Genomic DNA, 21,263 nt, shown 5'->3' on the forward strand with positions numbered 1-21,263 from the left:
AATTATCAATGTTGTCCTCAGATCTTCTTTACTGTGACCTTTTGACCCTCTTTCATAAAATGTACTGCTTTAAGAATAATTATAAATGTTGTGTTTGGCTAACCATGATTGTGACATTTTCACTTACTTTTTTATTTTTGTGGCCTCTGCAATAAAATGTTGCTATGTTTGGAAAACAATTCATCATTGTTGTTCTCGTGTTACTTTAAAGGGACTGTACACCAGATTGGCACCAATTTTTTTTTCCTGTAACGCAACTCAGGACAATTATTTAATAGAATGTGTTATGCTTTGAATCATAATTATAGAGAAAGGACCAAAATGTAAAAAAATAGCAGTCCAGTGTTGTATCCACTGTGCTACAAAGGCTTACTCCAAACCGGTGGTATATTTAAGCTATATACCTTCGTAGACATACTCAGTAATATTTTTAATGGAAAAATACAAAATCACTGCTTAGCTAAAATAAATTGTAAACTATGTGGTACTTCAGTTAGTAAGATTCAATGCATTCTACACATTAATACCAAGTTTATGTCAGTTTTCGACAATTGTTTTTCTTGCAAATTGATCATCTTGTGCACAGTTGCTTCAGCTAAGGTTCTACGTAATTTTGAGTACAACATTGAACTTTGGACCATGTATACTGTTTTAAAAAACATCTGTTAATGTTATGCTTCAGTTATCTTGATTGTGTCCTTTTGGCGTATTTGTTATGCAACTGGAATGAAATTTTGACTATGAAGTAGTTCTGCAAACAAACATTAACGATGATATTGCCAGGTGACATTTTCATCAACTTTTCAAAGCTACAGCATTAAGATGAATAATTATGTTTGGAAAATAAATATCAAGCTCAGATATTTGGTTTGAAGCATTGTCTAATTGTCCTCACTTAAAAGTGTTCAAATTATGCTTCTTTATTCAAGATTAGGTTCCGATGATTTTCTGTGTTTATAAGAGGAAGGACTTAGTTCTGCAGACCGAACAATGTCACCGTCCATCAGCACTTTCAGTGCTTTGATTAATTTCGGTCCAATTAAGGATTGATTCTTATTTTTTGTGCGTTCATGCAGTATGAACGTTCGGCCGCGATTTTGCATATGCATAAACCGCGCTAGCTGTTTTTGCAAAATATGCAAAATCGAGGCCGAGCGTTCATACTGCATGAACGCACAAAAAATAAGGATCAATACTTATATTTACATTTTCCCTTCTTATTTGTTATTTTTTTCGACCTAATAGTGATTGAGAATAAGCCTTTAATTACAACAAAGGGGAACAAAACGTGAAGAGCGAATGTAAATGTTAAGAGCACTTGTCGACCTTGGTGTTTTAGCTCGGCGTCCTTTTTATCCACCGCATAATAAGTAATTTGCAGAAATAAATAATAATCAAAGATTTATTTTAATCATTAGGTAGTTTCTGTAAAATATGTATAAGTAAACAAGCCGGCATCTAACAGAACATGTGCCATGCTATATTTAGCAATAAAGTAGATCGTAGTAATATCACTACGCCCAATCAGAGCGTTGCTTTGTTGCTAAACTCCGCCTACAAAGGTCACGAAAGGTCGACCGGTTCATGCAAAATGAACTCAATTTTTATTGTTCAGAAAATCAAGTACGGATGTAAATATAACGACTAAGTCAGTAAAAATTGTAGAAATTGTAATACACAAACATTCTTGTGTCATTCACACATTCAAACATACCCCCAGTTAAAGTGTCCTAGTTATCATCAGACCAATGCGACCAGCTGCTTTTTCCGCTACACTGAACATTCTATAGCCCATCTGTTAATTAGCAGACGCTTGCATATCACGTGTATTTATGTGCTTGCAGCTATCCTGATTAAGTGTTAACATCAGTCCATATGTTCACATGGCAATATGCTATGTTGTCGTCGATCATTACATGATATCACAGACCTATAAACCATATAGGTTTATAGGTCCTTGATGATATATCCATTTGTTGATTACCAAACTGTTAAATTTAAATTGTAATAAAGAAGAATTGCTGGTTAAAAACGGTTTTAAAGACAAATGCATTGTCATTGTTAATCCGCGAAAGCAATATATTCCAAATTATTTAACCTAAATAGCTATAATAGCGTTAGAGCCTCTTACGAATTGCCACATCACAAACAGATACTGTACTGGACTAAAACTTTTAATCATAGACCAGCTATAAAAACGCACAAAAGAGAACGTTCCGTTTTCATACACCTTGTTCTTTTCTAAATTTGAACTGCTGGTGTTAAGGCATTGGTCTATAACAGGTGTGGTTGACTGTTGATACGTAAATTTAACCAGCTATGATAACAACATCATATGCATACACCACTGACAGCATTTTTAACTGCTACAGCTAATGAAGAACCTACAATAGCTATAATCTTTTATTTATAAATCATATTCAACATTTAATTGTTTAAATCCATTTTGTATTACATCTTCCTTTGAAATTCATTAAAAACATTTACAACCTCTCAATAAAATTTATATCCGTATGCTGCCTTTAGTGTTCATGTTTTATGGTTTTCTTCTTACCAAAGCCAAAATAGTTGTTGTCATAGCCTATTAGTTGTTACCCAATTTTTTAACATTTGATAATCAAAATGTCAATTCAAAAAAAAGTTTAAAATAATACAGATATATAATTGTGATATTTATGATAAAAGCTTCCCTTTCCATTTGTATTGGTATAGAGAGTATTTACAACACATGCACAATATCTTTTAACATTGACCCTTGCAAATGCCCCATTAGGGCTCATTCAATGCCCATCAAAAGATCACTGTGTGACCTATCACCCTGCCCTTTTTAAACCATAGCTCGGGTCCTGAATTCCCACATAAGAAACTTTCTTCTACAAAAAAAACACAGACTAGGAGTGTTGTACGGTCCGATTCAATCTCCTCTTGCAACACATGTGACATTCATACAACCAGTTGTGTCTCTCCCCGTGCCGGCTTTAAGCAGTACCGTCCCTCAGCACTTTCAGTGCTTTGATTAATTGTGGTGCAGTGCACAAGCTTACTTAGCAATCACTTAATGTAGGTTATCAAGTTATGCAGAGTGCCAAAAGTTTTATTGAAGAGTAGTTATATGTCCATGAAATTCAATTATATTCAATTTAGTAGTTTTCAAGTTATGCTCCGGACAAGAAAAAGTAACATAGGGCAATAACTCTGTGATTAGCTGAAATAGAGTTATGGTTCTTATACACTGCACTTCCTCTCATTGTGGTTTACCATTGTATGATGTTTAATTAAATTTGATCCAGTAGTGAGTGAGTAATGGTTCTTGTTCGCTGCACTTCCTCTCGTTATTGTCCATAAACATATAAAGTTTAATTAAATTCCATACTGTAGTTTTCAAGTTATCATCTGGACAAGGAAAAATGCAACGGACCAACCACCAACTGACCAACCACAGGGTGACTCCAATAAACCCCCGCAAATATTGTTTGAAGGGGAGGGGTATAGATATATGATAATATCGTTAAGATTTATATTAAGTATTGAAAACCATGGAAAAAAGAATGCAGTTAATTAATAGGAATATATTATCTCATTAAGTTTCCTCACATGTTAAAGGTATCATATTAGGGCTTATCAGCGAGTACATGTAGCTGAGTGGTTATATTTGTGTAGTTACTAGAGAAATGATGACCAGTATTTATAGTTCACATCTTCTGATGATTCTTTAAAAATAGCTTATGCCACTGGTCAATAACTGGTTCAGTCTCCCTCTCCTGGTTTTAACTGTAATTAAGCAACCTATAAATGAAAAAAAAAAATAACTACCCAAAATAAACACTAAAATTATTGGAACACAGATTGGCTCAAAAAATTCATAATAAATGTTTTATTGCCACAAAACAGAACAAAGAGTTCAAGGAGTGTTAATATGCGGTTACGCTGTACAGTGTACTTTAACAAACTGACTTCTTGAGGGTTATAACAGTTTGCAAATTCCAGGACATAATAGTCAGAACAAAAAGTCCCTGTTTATGATACATCATAATTAACACTACTATTGAAATTCTGTTAATTCATATTCTATTCTACTATATTGCATGTATAAAATGAATGTTCAGTTCACTCCCTTAAAAAAGGAAGAGTATGTAATAGAATATTTGCCATATTAACATATAATTGGGAAAATCACATCTTATCATGTGGGACCGGGCACCCTGGTTAAGTCGTGCAGCGTTGGGAAACAGGCCAGTATATACACTCCGGTATAGTAGGGGCACGGGCAGTTGGCCATTAATTTGGGGAATTAGCTGGCACAACTGCAAGTCGCCGTTTAAGTTCAGATCATGTTTAATCTTTGACTTTGATTAACAACTCAAGTCCAATTAAGATGTTAAAAGTTGGTTCTTTATTAATTCCACATTTAAGTTTAATACTTAATACAAAATAAATCCGAAGACTTATTCAACAAGAAACATCCAATAGTCCATGTGATATATCAAGTTATGGAAGTAATTAATTATATATAATCACAATAAAAGTAGTTCAAAGATATTTCCTTAGTAAAAGAAGAAGTACAAAGTTCCTAGTTAATTTTCTTTCTATATCTCTCTCAGTCTCTCTCTCTAAATGAAAAAATGTACAGACTATATATACTAACTTAAAGAGTAGAAGTTACCAATGAGAATTAAGTGATAAAAAGATAATGAAGATTTGAGGAAGTGTCACTCAAAAATAACTATTGTCAAAATTTCAAAATTTACAATTAGATTAAATCCAAGATAAATGAGAAGTGTCAAAGTCTCAAAGAGTAAGGTTTTTGATTATAATCTGAGATTATTAAACTGATAATAATTAAGAAGAAGAAGCAGTAAAAATCTTATCAGAAATGTCAAAACACTCAACTGCAATTAGAATGACAGACTAAAGTCTTTGAAGGAAATTATGAAAGTAAATATTATAGAAAAAATAAAATGTAACCAAAAAAAAGATAAATAATACTTCTAACAAAATTTGAAAGAGAAAGTCACACGGTGACATATGTTTGACTGATAATGTATACTATCTTATTATAAGTAAGTACACACAAGCTGTTATGATTCATATGGAATTTCTCGACAATTTTAAGGGACTCGCTCATGTTTTTGCAGCAATTGTTTCCTCTGGCAATGCATCTAAACACTTCTATAATAACTTTTTTACTCATTGATAACAAAATTAAAGAAAAAAAAATCTTTAGAATTAAAAAAAATAATCTGATAACTTAACCTTTACGCATTTTGTTGAAAAGCGTTTCTAACGTTATTCAAAACTGTGGACTTCAAAGTCAACATTTGATCATATATCAACATAAGTTGAATGGTTCCAGCCGTTAGTACCTAATGATTTGCCACACTTTATTTTGTCATTCAAAGAAAAGTGCATTTAAAAAAAAAACATGCCCGTGTCCATTTAACATGCATGGTTCAAATCCCAATTTGGATAGCTTTAGTTTTCAAAGCCGTGCATTGCCTAACGGACCACTGACATTTAAAAGCTATGTTTACTGCTTGGTAGTACTTGGCAGTTCGTATTTTACTATTTTTTTTAACTTTGTGCTAAACTCCCACTTTGTTGCAAATTCTGTGCGATATAGAACAACAATACTGAGTACACAGATGCTTGTAATTTTGCGCACAAAAAGTATCATAAATGTGGAGGGTCACTGCAGCTGCATTGAATACATGACCAATGCAATGAGGTCACACTCTTACCCAGTCCCCAAGCAGCGCTTTGATCATATAAGGTCATCTGATAAACAAAGTAACGTACAGGTGTTGGTTTACTAAATAGGGAAATAGATGAAAAGTTTGGATGGTTTTCTTATAATCTGATTTTAACCATTAAAACAACACACCTTTTTTTTAACAATCAAAGCACTGAAAGTGCTGAGGGACGGTGCCTCTGGTGTATGTGCAGAAAAATATACAGGGAGAGCTGCCTTCTTTCAAAATCGTGTCGTTGTTATCAACTATTGACAGTTTGGTTATTTCAAGAGCCAACTTTCGTCATGCATGACTATTTTTTATGAATGCATGTTAAGCAAGCGATCACTTTGATGAAGTTGCATACGAAGATTTCTGCGACCGTTTTATAAACGCTTTCGTACGTAATTACTCTTCAAAATGGGGAAGGATCGGACAAAAATGTAAACAAACCGTAGATGTGAGTATACTAAAAAAAATCACAAATAGTGATTTGATCTGCTTCGCTTTTCAAATGATCAAAATAGACATTTACTATTTATTTTAATAAATATAGTGGGTGGTAACCTTTTGTCGACTACGGTTGCTACGGCATGGTTTGACCCGTTTAAACAGCTGTTTCCTGTGTCACATTGCAGTGTTTTCAGGTTATGACACATTTCGATACCAACTATATTCATTTCTTATCGCTTGTATTGTGTATAATAATTGTTATGGCGTTAACATGTTAAATAATCACATCCCAAAAGGTAAATGTACTATTACGTTCGTTAATTCTTTGTTCTATTCGATTGAAAACCCTGGAAGTACAAATTTAAGAAAGAGTTTAGTTAGCGAATATTATTTGAACTGTTTCCTTAAGGTATGTAAGTTTACACACTCAAATATGTTTTAATATACAATTCTATATACTAACCAGTATACAAATGACATTTGTCATTACAAATAGGTATACCTATTGTCAATTACAGTATCCTCTTTGTTTGTTGTTGATTGCAATCTTTTGAAAGAAAAGCTCAGTCATCTGAGATGCAGTGTTGCAGCACTGAAAAGCATTGGGTATGACTGTATATCCCAGCGTATGATTAAACCAACTATTGCAAAAACTATGCAAACAGTAATCGAGGAGTAACATTATTATTATATTTTTTAGTGTTATTAGACCCAGTCTTTCAAAAACAGATGCAATTGCCATTATAACATAGTATGAAATAAGAAAATACTTGCTACTGCTTCTTGCAAACTACCGATTTTTTACCAATATATGTAATCTTAATACAAAATATCACTGTCAAGGCAGGCATTTCATTTGAATTTGAGAAATGGCTTTTACAATACAAATTTTTACTGAAGTGTTTTTTTATCTCTTAAAATAAATGTGTACTTTTACAAGAAATATTCTCAAGAATTGTATTTGAAAAAAATGTTAGACCATTTCTTTTTTTATTTTACTAACAACTTTCACGTTTTATGGATAATAGTAAGGTTATGTATCTTCTATTTTACAGGTGCCCATCAAAGAGTGTTTCTCTTTGCCTGCAATCAGGATACATCAACTGACCTTTGAACTGTGTTTTCCAACTTGGGATTCAAACACATGCCCTCTTGGGTAGGAGAAAGTCAGACAAACACCTGTGGCTATATCACAATACTTCTTCAAGTCTCGCTCTATGAGTGATCATGATGTGAAATAAAACAAAATGCAGTCATCTTTTTGTTATATTAAATAAGTTATGAACAAATAAAATATTTCAAACATTTTATTAATTCGTTATTTTGAAAAACAGTATGAATAAAATACATGTATACCAATAGACAAACAAATAATTGGCAAAGAATGGGCACAAAAATATGAGAATATTGAAGTTGGAGATTTATTTTTAATATTGATTTTAATGTGACAGAAAATGCCCCAATTTGCCAAAAAGCATTGAATATCAAATGATAATGCTTGGATTTACAAAATTCTGCCCAAATGAGTATAGATCTGTGAGTTGCTGTTTGGTATTTGTTCATATAAGTCATGATATGTAAATCAAAGTTTAAAGCAAAAATGTTGCAAACATAAAACAGTGGAGGATCTGATGTTATGTTGAAATGATATACTTGTATAAGCTATTTAAACTGTATATGAGCAGATTCTTATGGAAATATGAGCTTTAAGAATTACTTTATTCCAAAATGGTGACCTAGAAGGTTTAGTTCCTTGTATTGGTCAATGTTATATTGTTCACTTAAGCTTGAGGTAAATGCAAGATATAATACAGTCAAGTTCAGAAACTGCTCAACAGTTATAATAATAAACCCTTCCTCTCAATATGGTGTACATTTGTGGGAAGTTATATCAAATCCTTCAAAAGGTTAAAGAGACATGGAGCAGACACAATTTGTTACAGACGGACAGACAGACAAGTGGAGCTAAAAGAATTAATTGTCTATTTCAGGAGGAGACATACTTAGCCAAATGGGTCTTGAGAAAAAGTCATTAACAATAATTTATAAAAAGTACAATAAACAGGCAGTCATAAAAGTTAACATGAACACTAACTTAGGCTTAGATGAGCTGGATGAAAAATGTCTTGAACAAAATAATTGAGAAGTTGCCCAAAATGTTACAGCTACATGTAAGAAATGAGCCAAGTATCAAGAAGAGATGTTTGTCAAACATTATGCCCCCACCTGAGCGCCATGTTGTCAGGATTATATGAACAATTGAATGAAATAAGCATGGACCGAAATGACAGCTGATTAGTCACTGACATTGGATGCCGTTGAGGCAGTTTTAAGATTATGACCATTCAAAGTGTGAGGATAGAGTGTGTTATGACCATGACCTTTGACCTCAAAATCCATATGAGTCATCAGCTGGTCTACAAAAATCTAAATGTCAAGTTTGAGGGACTTGGGTTCAGGCATTGACATGTTATCACACAGACAAGCTTTTTTCAATCAATGTCACTGTGACCTTGACGTTTGACCCGATGACCCCTAAAATGAAAGGGACTCATGTACAGGCCAGACACAACTCCAAGTCAGATTTGAGGGCCATGGGTACAGGCATTGTCAAGTTATCACTCGAAACATTTTCGCATTCAAGGTCACTGTGAACTTGACCTTTGACCCAATGACTCCTAAAATCAATAAGCGTCATCTCCTTGTCAGTACCAACTTCCATGTCAAGTTTGATGATCATAGGTTCAGGCATGGTTGAGATATCCCTGAGAGAGGATTTGTTATCTTTTTTGCATTAAAGGTTATTGTGACCTTGACCTTGGCTTGATGACCCTCAAAGTCAAGAGGGGTCATCTACTGGTCAGGCCCAACCTTTATGTCAAGTTTGATGACCATTCAGACTGAATGGCATGATTGGTCCAGGAATTGTCGAATTTGCTTTCAAGATCACTTTGACCTTGACCTTTGACCCCTAAAATCAATAGGGGTCATCTACTGGTAAGGCCCAACCTCCGAGTCAAGTTTGAGGGCCAAGGGGGCAGGCATTGTTGATTTATCACTTGGACAACCCGTTACCATTCAAGGTCACTGTGACCTTGATCTTTGGCTCGATGATCCCCAAAACCAATAGGGGTCATCTACTGGTGAGGCCCAACTTCCATATCAAGTTTGATGACGAAAGGTCTAGGCATTGTTGAGTTATTCAAGGTCACTGTGATCTTGACCTTTGACCTGATGAGCCCTAAAATCATCTACTGGTCAGGCCCAACCTTCATGTCAAGTTTGATGACCATACGTCCAGGAATTGTTGAGTTATCACTCGGACAAGCTTTGGTCTACAGACGGTACCGACCGAAGTTAAGAGGGGTCATCTACTGGTCAGGCCCAACCTTTATGTCAAGTTTGATGACCATTGGTCCAGGAATTGTCGAGTTTGCTTTCAAGATCACGGTACCGACCGACCGACATGTGCAAAGCAATATACCCCTCTTCTTCGAAGGGGGCATAATAAAAAATGTCTTATTATGCACAGCAGTAATAACATTGACAGAGACATTTTTCCTTTGAAGTATTTATAAATTGAGTCAGTAGCTGAGTCCTTGGATGACATAACAGTGTAGTATGTTGGTTATAATATTTGTTTCCTTTTTAAAAGATATGCCAGCATGTATAAAGATGGTCTCTTCTTCCTGTATAGAGTCAACATCAAAGTCCACAGTAAATAGATTCATGTGAGTTGCACGAAGACAGAATTTTCAAGTTTAAACAATTTACAATGTTGAATTGATGTAAATAGTTGCTCAGATCACAGCAAGGGTAAACTGAATCAGAATGAATCCATTGAAGGTTTTGAAACAGTTTCTGTTTGAAGGCTGTTCAACTCAAGCACAATCCTTTGATATGAGATGGTGGCATAAACTGTTTTGTGAATTCTGTCCTTGAAAAGTCTTTGGTAGCCTCAAATATCACCTTGAAAAACAGTTAAGATGAATTTTGTAGAGATTGGAAAGTCTATTGCTCTTTCGGTAACTTTCATTCTAGGTTCTGAAGTATTTGTGACATGGCGGTGAGTCTCTGAAACGAAAAACAAAAATTATTTAAGAGCAAAAAAAACAATGATAAAAAAAAAAAAAAAATGAGTACATATGGGTGGTTTTCAAAATAATGAGGCTTTTTCTTTTATCTCTCCTAACTTTTATTCCTTTCACTTTTAGAAAGTGTTAGCAGGCACATTATGGGTCAACCAATCTAGTTAAGAAAATTGTTGAGTTTCAAATGAATGGCTCAATCAGCAAAAAAGTTATGTAAGAATATGTTGCTAAATTTTTCCCCTGTGCACCCAAAAAAGTGTGACATTTTACATGAAGACCTTTATTCAAATGTGTTTTATTTTTTGAAACTGAATGATATAGTATTTTTTTATTGTTTTTTATGTAACTTAACCCTTTCTCATTTTAAAAAACATACTTCAAATAAAAAAATATGTATTATCTTAACCAAATTTTAATGTCATATGACGGACCCCCATTCATTTAAAAAAGAAGATAGAATATTCAATTCACATTGAGAACACTACCATTCCATTTAAGCACTATTTATATTAAATTACTATGTTATTTTAATAACTTTAACCTGCCAGCTTTATATAAATAACATAGTTTTATTATTTCATACATTATTTTGTCCGTAACTCAGATGCATGACTTATTACCCCAAAATGTCCCCTGTGCACCTTTTCGGTTGTTAGTTGTCAGATTTCTATAATTTCTTCAATAAAATCATATTCTGCTGTATTTCCCAGAAAAGAAAGTTACAACAGATGCAAAAACAGTTTTCAGTCTCTCACATACAGAGATTTGAAGCATCTGCATGGTTTAAAGCAATGTCCCCTGTGCACCCTGTTTTATCAGATTTCAATCAAATGTCATAAACTAACAATTCCACATTCTGAGAAATGCATATGTTATATTTAGGCATCACTTGATAGTTTAGCAACTTGATGGTAAGTGTGTTATAAATACTTTTTTTATTATTTAATTATAAAACCATTAAATGTTTACTTTTGAAGGTTTATCAAATTAATTTAAATACAGTTTCAGTATTGAGGCACATAAGATAACATATTTTGTTTAAATATTCTATTTTGATTTTATCATGACAATTAAAAAACATCAAATCAAATTGAAATTATTCATGTAATGCTTTTATATGTACAAGGTATTATATGCTTCAATTCAGTGCACAGGGGACAATTTTTTTCATATGGATAGCAAATATACCAGATTATAATTTTGTACAGGAAATAAGTACCCTAGTGGAAAAGCTTGTAGTTAAGCTTCCTTTTCCAAAGAGATCACATAGAAAATATGAAAACAAATGAAGAAAACATTAACACAATGAAGTCTAGGAAGCGCAGAGAATGACAGCGCAGAGAATGACTAAGGAAATATCAAAAGTTGCAGAAAATGTATGACAGAGATCGAGATACTGAGAAAAAGAGCAGAATTTGCCAGGTATTGCTCAAACGCTAAGAAAGAGGACAAATAGATCCTATATATGATTTACAAATAAAAGAAAAGGAGAAACTAAAGAAGCAGTGGCAGAGAAGAAATAAAATGAAGCGAAATGAGGAAACAACAAAAGTCCAGAAAATGACAGACAGAATAAAAGGAGAAAGGTTAAAATGAGAAGGTATGAATACACACAGTTGAAGCAGCATCAGTTCAGAAAAAGCACAACATGCAAAACAATCCCTTCGGAGGGATTCCATGGCATGGGCCTCCACAATTAACCGTCTGGTAAAGAATGCCACACCAAAGTGAAGGTCTTATAATAAGTCATGTTGTAGAAAATTACACAATTGGTGATGTCTGTCAGTCATAGTCATAAGAAAAGTAGGCAAACCAACTAAATCAGGAAAAAAATAAAAAGGCAGCTAGTATACACAAGCAATGCTAAGAATATGTGGAGTTGCAAGAAAAGTCTTTTGACAATATGAGCGCCTAAAAATGGACCAAAGTAAAACCATGTCAAAGCCAGGTGAATTTAAATCCTTGTGGAAACCAAAAGTTGAGAAATTTCTTGAATTAAATTCTTGAATAATGCCTAATAAAAAGGCAAAGAGGCATATTTTAAATTTAGACATGTGAATTAATTTTAGACATGTTTACATAAGCGTTTAATGGTAACAGGTGCATTGAGACCAAAATCTTTATTCCACTCTGTGGACATATTTCATTCCATTGTTCAGAAATTTAGTTTTGTAGGCTCTAATATAATCTTTCAAACATTTACAGTATTGTTTCAAGCTTTACTGAAATTATTGTAAAAATGTTTACCAGGAAAAGTTAAGTTACAAAAATAATTACATAATTAAAAAATATTACTTGCATTATGATTTGTCCCCTGTGCACCCTTTCCATTATTTAACAAAGTGTTAAACATATATGAATTCTAGTACTTTATATTACCATTGATGATATTTTCTTAATTTTTGGGACTCAATATGAAGTAATAAATGTTATATATGTGATTGTTTGCTGTTAGTTGTTCTCTTAGCCACTATTTTCCATTTGCAGCATTACATGCTGTTGAATTTTGAGGAAATTGTTGTGAAAAATGTGATACTGAAGAAATTTTGAGGAATACACTCTATCATATACACAGAAATGTCTTAAGTTAATCACAAATCATTATTTTATTAACATGAAAGTGAATAATAATGCATATTATATTGGCCTTCAATATGTGTCCCCTGTGCACCGAAAAATAGTTCAATTTTGAAATGAAAAATTTGGCAATTGTAAGTTACAATACATTCTTGAAATTTGGTATGTGGTCTATAAAGATGCATAAGGTGAGGTTAATGTAGATTTTTCCCTTATTTGATTCTTGTTTTAATTACAGCAAAAACTTTGTGAGGTAACAATTTATTTTTGGTTTCAATTTTAGACAAAATGTGTTGATTTTTTTTTTTTTCTTAAACAACGGAGTTATTATGCACATGACTACACACAGGTACCAATTACTGATTATATAATTCAGAAAAAGCATATGATTTATGCAAGGTTCTTGTCATAAGAAACTTTTATAAATCAACCATATTGTAAGAAATGTTCGCAATATTTGGATTTAAGGTCAAAATATTTTTTTATTTGTATTTCCTGATACTTTCCCAAAGTTGTTTCTGTGTAATTTGAAGTATTTACTTTCATGTAAAATAGGTGACAATCATGAAAACTGGGTTTGAATTTTCAACCCCTATGTCACACTTTTGCCTCATTATTTTGAAAACCACCCATATACAAAATATTTTAAATTTACACCATTTAACAGTCACAGAATATTTCATAGAGCCACTTGTAAAATACGTATAATAAAACATCAGTTGTTTTCTCAGTTAAATAAAGGGCACAAGCCGGATTTATAGACCTAATAATTAGGACCTATACATCATATACAAATATAATACAATAACATTAGTGTATTGTCTCTGACATGACGGACGGCTATAATGATACCTTGAATTTGGTTCTTTGACAACAGACTTGTCTGCTAGAAATCATTAAAAACCCTTTTTATTTCATTTGTTTTCTTTAAGGCCGCACTCTTACAGATTAACAGTTTTAATAATATTTTATCTTTTGTCCAGGAATGAGCCAATTTTGTGTAAACATCTGAAAACCAGCGATACAAGAATGCTGACAAAAGATTTTATCGCAGTTTTTCATTTTTCTGTTGCAAATTAATGTTTTTGAAAAATGCATAAAACATCAATTTTTGAAAATAAATATAAAAACTTGCAATATGATTTTTTCAGCAGTCTTATAATCACTTGTTGCTATGCATATTCACATGCAATGTTACATATAAACAGTATCCAGTGATGTGGATCATTCCATATATATGCTGCACATCTTTAATATTATAATTATAGAATGTGCATCAAACTATATGCGTGATAAGCTTAAAAGTTTGTATTAAATTGAGATTTGGTAAAAAAAAATGCTACAAACTGACTGTAAATACATACATAATGTACGATTTCCACTTGATTCGCTCTTGCGGTGTATTTACTTTTATCTTGCTTATAAATAACACAAGTAAACCGGAAATATGGGAATTTAGTTACCCATCCAGAAACCTGCAGTTCTGTGTAACAATCCGTCCCGCCTAGTTACCAGCATCTTGGATCCATGTCAAGATCTGAAATAAAAAATGAATAATCTATTTATTTATAAACAGGCTGTTTTCTTTCTGAAGCTTAAAATATGGTTGACATTTTTCTTTAAATGCAAGGTGGTTTCTGTTTTAAGAAAGCCATTGCTTGAGCTCAAGTAGTGATCAGTCATGGGGTTCAAGATCTGAACCTGTCCCACTTTTGCACCCAGGTTTACCGAACTAATATTATACCGTTCATGAGTGTGTCCCAGTACTAAACCACAAAGGTCAGATTGTTTGCAAATTAAGTTATCAGGAACAGTTTGATGAGCTGGTTGAACAATTCAACTGCAAGCTTTAAGTTATTTTAAGTTCTAAGGGCCTGTGAGCCAAGTTGCAAAACAGGGAGTCCCCAGTCCAAGTCCCATTACTAGCTGCAATGTTTTCAGAATCGCAAGAAAATTGAAAGAAAATGTAGTTTGGGACAAACAAGTCTCCCAACTGTGACCAATAGAGCTTATGCTTACATTCTGGCTGCTCTGGATTTTTAAAAAAAATACTTTTTCACCCCCTGCATCCCCATCCCCAGGCAACTTTTAAATTTATAAGCTTCAATGTTGATTTAGAATTTCTGAACACTATTAGAGACATGATAATCTTGTAAATATAAGTCAAAGCAAGTTATTGAAAAATGATAAAAACTTTTGACAGATGAAATGACAAATCATTGTAAACACCGTCATAAAATCAATCTGTTTTTATCTATCTATCTTCCTGTACTGTCGAACCCTTTACAGGGACGTAGACATTTTTGTGCGCGTCAAGCCACGAAGATTGTTAGTAGAAGTTAAAAGAATTCCGGCCAAAATACAAATATAAAGGGAAGGGAAAACATTTGTTAGTGGTTTAAAAGGTTAAAAATAGGAGTGAAGAACAGGTTATGGTGAACTGTGTTCAATGGAGCTGACAGCAGCATTGAACTGTTCTAGGGTTTGAAGGAGGGGTACATCTGGGGGGAGATTATTCCATAGTACTATGGACCTTGGGAAGAAGGAGTACTTGTAGTAGTCAGTTGTGGCAGAGATTAACCTATATGATAAGGGATGGTAATGGCGGGATTGTCTAGTAAGAGGGATGAGGAAATCTTGAATGGGGATTGCCACCAACTGGTTAGTAATTTTGTACATGAGGGACAATCTGGAGTCAATGTGCCGGAGATCTAGGCGGCGCCATTTTAGGGTGTGTAGCATGTCAGTGACACTGGAGGTGCGGCCAAAGTCAGCCATCGCCCAACGCGCTGACCTTAGCTGTTTTTAGCTTGTTTGTTTTACTTAAAACACTGTAAAATTCAAATACTATGAGTCTAATGGTTGGATAGTATTTCAGTCTATATTCCAGTGTTCTTATCACAACAAAACTCTTGAAATGCATCGAAATAAGAGCATTTTGTTTTTCAAAACATTTTGACAGTTGGCGTGAGGTTGCGTCCCCTGAAAATTTAGTCAAAACGGCGTCTTAACGATTTGTTAATTTACTCACCGGGTTGCAGATTCCACAGAGTCGTCTTCTGTCTTGAAATTGGCAGTTGGTTTTGTTTAAATACGCCATAATAAATGAAAGATCGCCAATATAGAATATTTCTGTTGCTGTGGCGGCCATTTTTTAGTCTACGAAGTTCGTACGCCACCCTAAGAGCTTTCGTAGAAATTTTCGTAGATCTACGAAGAAACAGGTGCTTGTTCGTACGAAATTCTTAATAAAACGGCTAAACAGCCTGAGATACATCGTACAAAGTTCGTAAGCAAAACAGACTTCGTACGAAGTTTAATAAAACTGGCCCTTATTCTAGTAAAGCTTGGAGTCCGGATTTATTCTAGCAAGTAATTTGGTTGGTGCCAAAAAAAGGAAAAAGTCCAATGTCATTAAATGTAACGGTCAATCAAGATAAAATAAATCATGCATTCTTAAGTAATGTATTTTTAACATATCCTTTGTGCTTTAGAATTATAGGTTTATTGCATAATTGTTAATGTTCTTGTAAGCTATTGAATATTACTGGTGTTTTAAGCATTGAAAAACCGCACTCTTTCTTCGACCGAGACAGGCTGTAAATTGGTTTGTAACTCTTCAGCCGATTGCCCCTACTATGAACGCTGCCCTGAGCGGGCACCGTCCAAAAAGCACAAACAATCATAATTTGAACAGGCACTTAATTATAAATTAGACGCCAACAGGCAACATGTCGAGCCCATTGGAAGAGCCTTTGACATAGTGCTCTTCCATGCAATTGCAACACAGAATCACATGGAGTTGAATAGACACTCTAAGCATGATATTTATATGACATTCCAATTGATAACATTCTATTACTTGTAATATATATAAAAAAGAGGTTCACCTCTACGTAATATAGAGGTGCACCTCTATTTTCAACCAAAAAAAGAGAGTAATATCTCAAAATATCAACCGTCAATTTTTGTGACCTTGACCTTTCAGGTATGGAACTTGGACATCATGATGAACATTAGTTTCAACTTTCTTAGAAACACTAAAATGCATGGAAAAGATAAGGCCCGGAGATGGTACAGTCCAAACAACAGACATCTTTTCAATCTTTGACCTCTAAGTTTGATCTTGTCCGTGACACACCACCTCATCATGATGAACATTAATGGCAAGTTTCTTGAAAATCCTATTAAGATATGGCCGGACAAGGTTCAGTCCGGACCCGAGTCCTATCAGCAGTACTCACTTTGACATTTAACCTCTAAGTGTGACCTTGACCTTGAGGTACAGACTTGGGACTTGTACAAGACACACCTCCTTATCTTGATGTGCTTTCATGTCAAGTTTCCAGGAAATCCTATCATGATTGGTTAAGAGGAAAACCAGACAAGTTACAGTCCTATCAATAGTAATCATTTTAACCTTTGACCTTTAAGCGTGACCTCAACCAAGTACGGAGCTGTGTCTTGTGTGAGACATGCCACCTCATTATGGTGAACCTCCATGGCAAGTTTTTTGAAAATCCTATAATGCATGGTTAAGATGCAGCTCAGACAAGGTTCAGTCTGGACAGACGGACACACGCACTGACACATACACAGAACAGCCATTGTGACAGCTATGTCTCACTCACCGCATGCGGACTTGACCATTAACTAGTTTCCTTATCTTGTTTAAGCTTGATATACTAATACAACCATTAGTATCCTATTCTTATTCTTGTAAGGTAATAGTTTTATGAGAAAATGACATATCAGCATCCTGCTAATCCGGCTTATATGGTATGAATTGCAATTTTGGCCACAGTTGTGGGGCTGACCATAGATCTGAGTCTTAAAAACGATTTTACCACTTTCACCCCCATAAGTAGAACTACTTCACAAATACATCAGGTGTTCAAACCTCATCAGGATAACTTTCTCACAAAGAAATGCAGTACTGATTTCTACCTAGGAAATATACTTGAGAATGATTCATTTCTGCTTGCAGTACAATCAAGCTTAAATAATTTACCTGTATGAACTATACTCACAAAGTGTCCCACCACCAGTGTTCCTTGTCCTTGACCTCTGTGTAGTTGACCTTGACCCCGGCCTCCTTAAGCAGACGGTACATCCTCCGTACAAACCAGGGATGAACATTACGGTCCTCTGCACCTATACGAGCTACTACAGGGACCGAGGCCAGGTTTGATGCATGCTGGTCGGCGTCATTTTCAACGATGCAAGACTCCAAGATGGACTTCAGGAATGGGTCAACATGACTGGCAGATATGTCATGTCTGGTAAAGAAGAAAAAATTATTACTCTCAGTCTCAACACATTCAATAATAAAATATAGTACTCTAAAAGACTTTATTGGTTTCCAAATGATCTAACTTTAATGAAAGATATACCATAGGCCCTCCTCTGTTGTTGTTTTTTGGTCAAAACAAGTTTCATTTGTCTTGGACTTAAGAGTATGTTGAAAGTAACATTTTTTTCACAATGATACCGATGATGACACCAAGACTATGACAATACCTCGTAATTTTTTCTTTGAAAAACTATTTGCTAGAAATTAATATCATCAAAAAAAGCATTGTTTCTTTTTATCCTGCACTTCAATTATTAGTTAATACTAAGATCAATTGGAGTGCCTTAGGCTTACCTGAAGAAGAGGTTACTGTCACCGTATTCTTCCTTCTTGATCCAACCAGCTAGGGCTATGAGGGCCAGTGCCCGGTCTGGGTAGTGGATGGCAGCATGCCATGCCCCATGACCACCCATAGAGTGACCTGAAGAAGGTGGTCAGGGAGGATATGTAGACATGAATACTACTGCAAGCACAGTTGAACACCGTTTATCAGAAAACGTAGGGACCCAACAAATTACTTCGGAATAGCGGTGTTTCGGATAAACAATTTTCCGCAAATGACAGCATTCCCGAATTATAGATGACGTGAAATAATGTGTCGTAAAGATTGCAATGACGGTTACACGTTACCAATATGATACACTCGGTTTGAGTTTTCTTTCGTATACAAAACTATTTGTTGATTTAGTGTTCAAATTGACAAATAATTCGTAATTATACTAAAAAACGTAAAACTTTTAAAACAAACTGACAGCACATGTATGCATTCGGTTTGTTCGGTAGCAGGTTGAGTAAGCAATGCGGCTGAGATAGACATTTTCGAATGATATTCAGATTGTGTTAACCAGCAATTATATATTACACTACACCACCTAAATGAATCGCTCATTTTCTGACATCGATGTTTGAAACATACGCGTGCTCAATGTCATTCTTTAACAAACGCTAACTGTGCCCCATTGTTACCTTAAGCCGATGCCCGAGTGCATTCGCAGTATGGTGTGAAAAAACTTTGACACGATAAAGTTCAAAATAAGAATTGATAAAAAGGTGTGAAAAACCAAATTGGGACCGTAAAATTAACTTCAGAATAGTGATTATTTCGGAATAGCGATTTCGGAATAAAGACCAAAAATTTAGTTAAACAAAGAAGGAGTAAAATCAGGACTGATAAAATAATTTCGAAATAGCGATAATTTCGGATAAACGGTGTTCGGAATAGCGGTGTTCAATTGTATGTAAACAGACATACCCGGTACAATAGCAAAGACTCCATTTCAGTACTGGATGGCTATATACCCTCTAACCCTAAACCCCATATTACCAACAAACCATTCAATGCAGAAGAAATGTTCAAAGGCAAGAATGGAACTTCACTACAAAATTGACAATTTGGGACACTGTTTGCAGACAAAGTTATTTCTATTGCCTTTTTTCAATTTATACTGTTTTCATTCCTTTTATGCTGTTAATAATTAACAATAATGCATGTATGCTTAGATGAATGTGTATCAATACCTACCAGCAAACAGAACATGCCTACTATCAGCCTTATTTGTCAGCCAATCATCCCCTTGTGTCAGGGCCTCCAGACTACCCAGGGCTGATATAGCAGTTAAAAGCCCCGGTCCCTCCCAGTTGTGGGCTCCATGTCTGCAATTCAGAAATAGTATCATCTTGCTTGATCAGGATTAATGGAAATCATTTGTCAATTAAGTCGGGACGTGTAAACAGCTCTGAGCTCTAAATTTTTCTAAACCTTAGCAAGTCAAACACAAACTGGCCATCCACCTTTCGTTTGAAGCTGTTTGTCTGGTACACTACTGTTTTACCTGGTAATGGCAAGTGTCCAGACCTTAGGCAAGTCAAACACAAACTGGCCATCCACCTTTTGTTTAAAGCTGTCTGTCTGGTACACTACTGTTTTACCTGGTAATGGCAAGTGTCCAGACCTTAGGCAAGTCAAACACAAACTGGCCATCCACCTTTTGTTTAAAGCTGTCTGTCTGGTATACTACTGTTTTACCTGGTAATGGCAAGTGTCCAGACCTTAGGCAAGTCAAACACAAACTGGCCATCCACCTTTTGTTTAAAGCTGTCTGTCTGGTACACTACTGTTTTACCTGGTAATGGCAAGTGTCCAGACCTTAGGCAAGTCAAACACAAACTGGCCATCCACCTTTCGTTTGAAGCTGTCTGTCTGGTACACTACTGTTTTACCTGGTAATGGTAAGTGTCCAGACCTTAGGCAAGTCAAACACAAACTGGCCATCCACCTTTTGTTTAAAGCTGTCTGTCTGGTACACTTCTGTTTTACCTGGTAATGGCAAGTGTCCAGACCTTAGGCAGGTCAAACACAAACTGGCCATCCACCTTTTGTTTAAAGCTGTCTGTCTGGTATACTTCTGTTTTACCTGGTAATGGCAAGTGTCCAGACCTTAGGCAGGTCAAACACAAACTGGCCATCCACCTTTTGTTTAAAGCTGTCTGTCTGGTATACTTCTGTTTTACCTGGTAATGGCAAGTGTCCAGACCTTAGGCAGGTCAAACACAAACTGGCCATCCACCTTTTGTTTAAAGCTGTCTGTCTGGTACACTTCTGTTTTACCTGGTAATGGCAATTGTCCAGACCTTAGGCAGGTCAAACACAAACTGGCCATCCACCTTTTGTTTAAAGCTGTCTGTCTGGTACACTACTGTTTTACCTGGTAATGGTAAGTGTCCAGACCTTAGGCAAGTCAAACACAAACTGGCCATCCACCTTTTGTTTAAAGCTGTCTGTCTGGTATACTTCTGTTTTACCTGGTAATGGCAAGTGTCCAGACCTTAGGCAAGTCAAACACAAACTGGCCATCCACCTTTTGTTTAAAGCTGTCTGTCTGGTATACTTCTGTTTTACCTGGTAATGGCAAGTGTCCAGACCTTAGGCAAGTCAAACACAAACAGGACATCCACCTTTTGTTTGAAGCTGTCTGTCTGGTACACTACTGTTTTACCTGGTAATGGCAAGTGTCCACACTTCGGCAAGTCAAACACAAACTGGCCATCCATCTTGTGTTT

The 21,263-nt window shown here is 35.0% G+C and overlaps 1 protein-coding gene across 3 annotated transcripts in view; it reads right to left on the bottom strand.

The window, feature by feature from the left end:
• The window catches only part of LOC128207480 (uncharacterized), a 106,702-nt gene that overhangs the window by 66,310 nt on the left and 19,129 nt on the right, over positions 1-21,263 (bottom strand). For all 3 annotated transcript variants that reach the window (XM_052910427.1, XM_052910426.1, XM_052910428.1), the window contains exons 5-7: positions 19,726-19,856; positions 18,498-18,624; positions 17,881-18,129 (exon numbers count right to left, since the gene is read on the bottom strand). In XM_052910427.1, coding sequence (XP_052766387.1) covers positions 17,881-18,129; positions 18,498-18,624; positions 19,726-19,856 — 507 coding nt within the window. The remainder of the gene's footprint in view (positions 1-17,880; positions 18,130-18,497; positions 18,625-19,725; positions 19,857-21,263) is intronic.

Source organism: Mya arenaria, chromosome 11 (genome assembly GCF_026914265.1).
Source record: "Mya arenaria isolate MELC-2E11 chromosome 11, ASM2691426v1".
NCBI lineage: Eukaryota > Metazoa > Mollusca > Bivalvia > Myida > Myidae > Mya > Mya arenaria.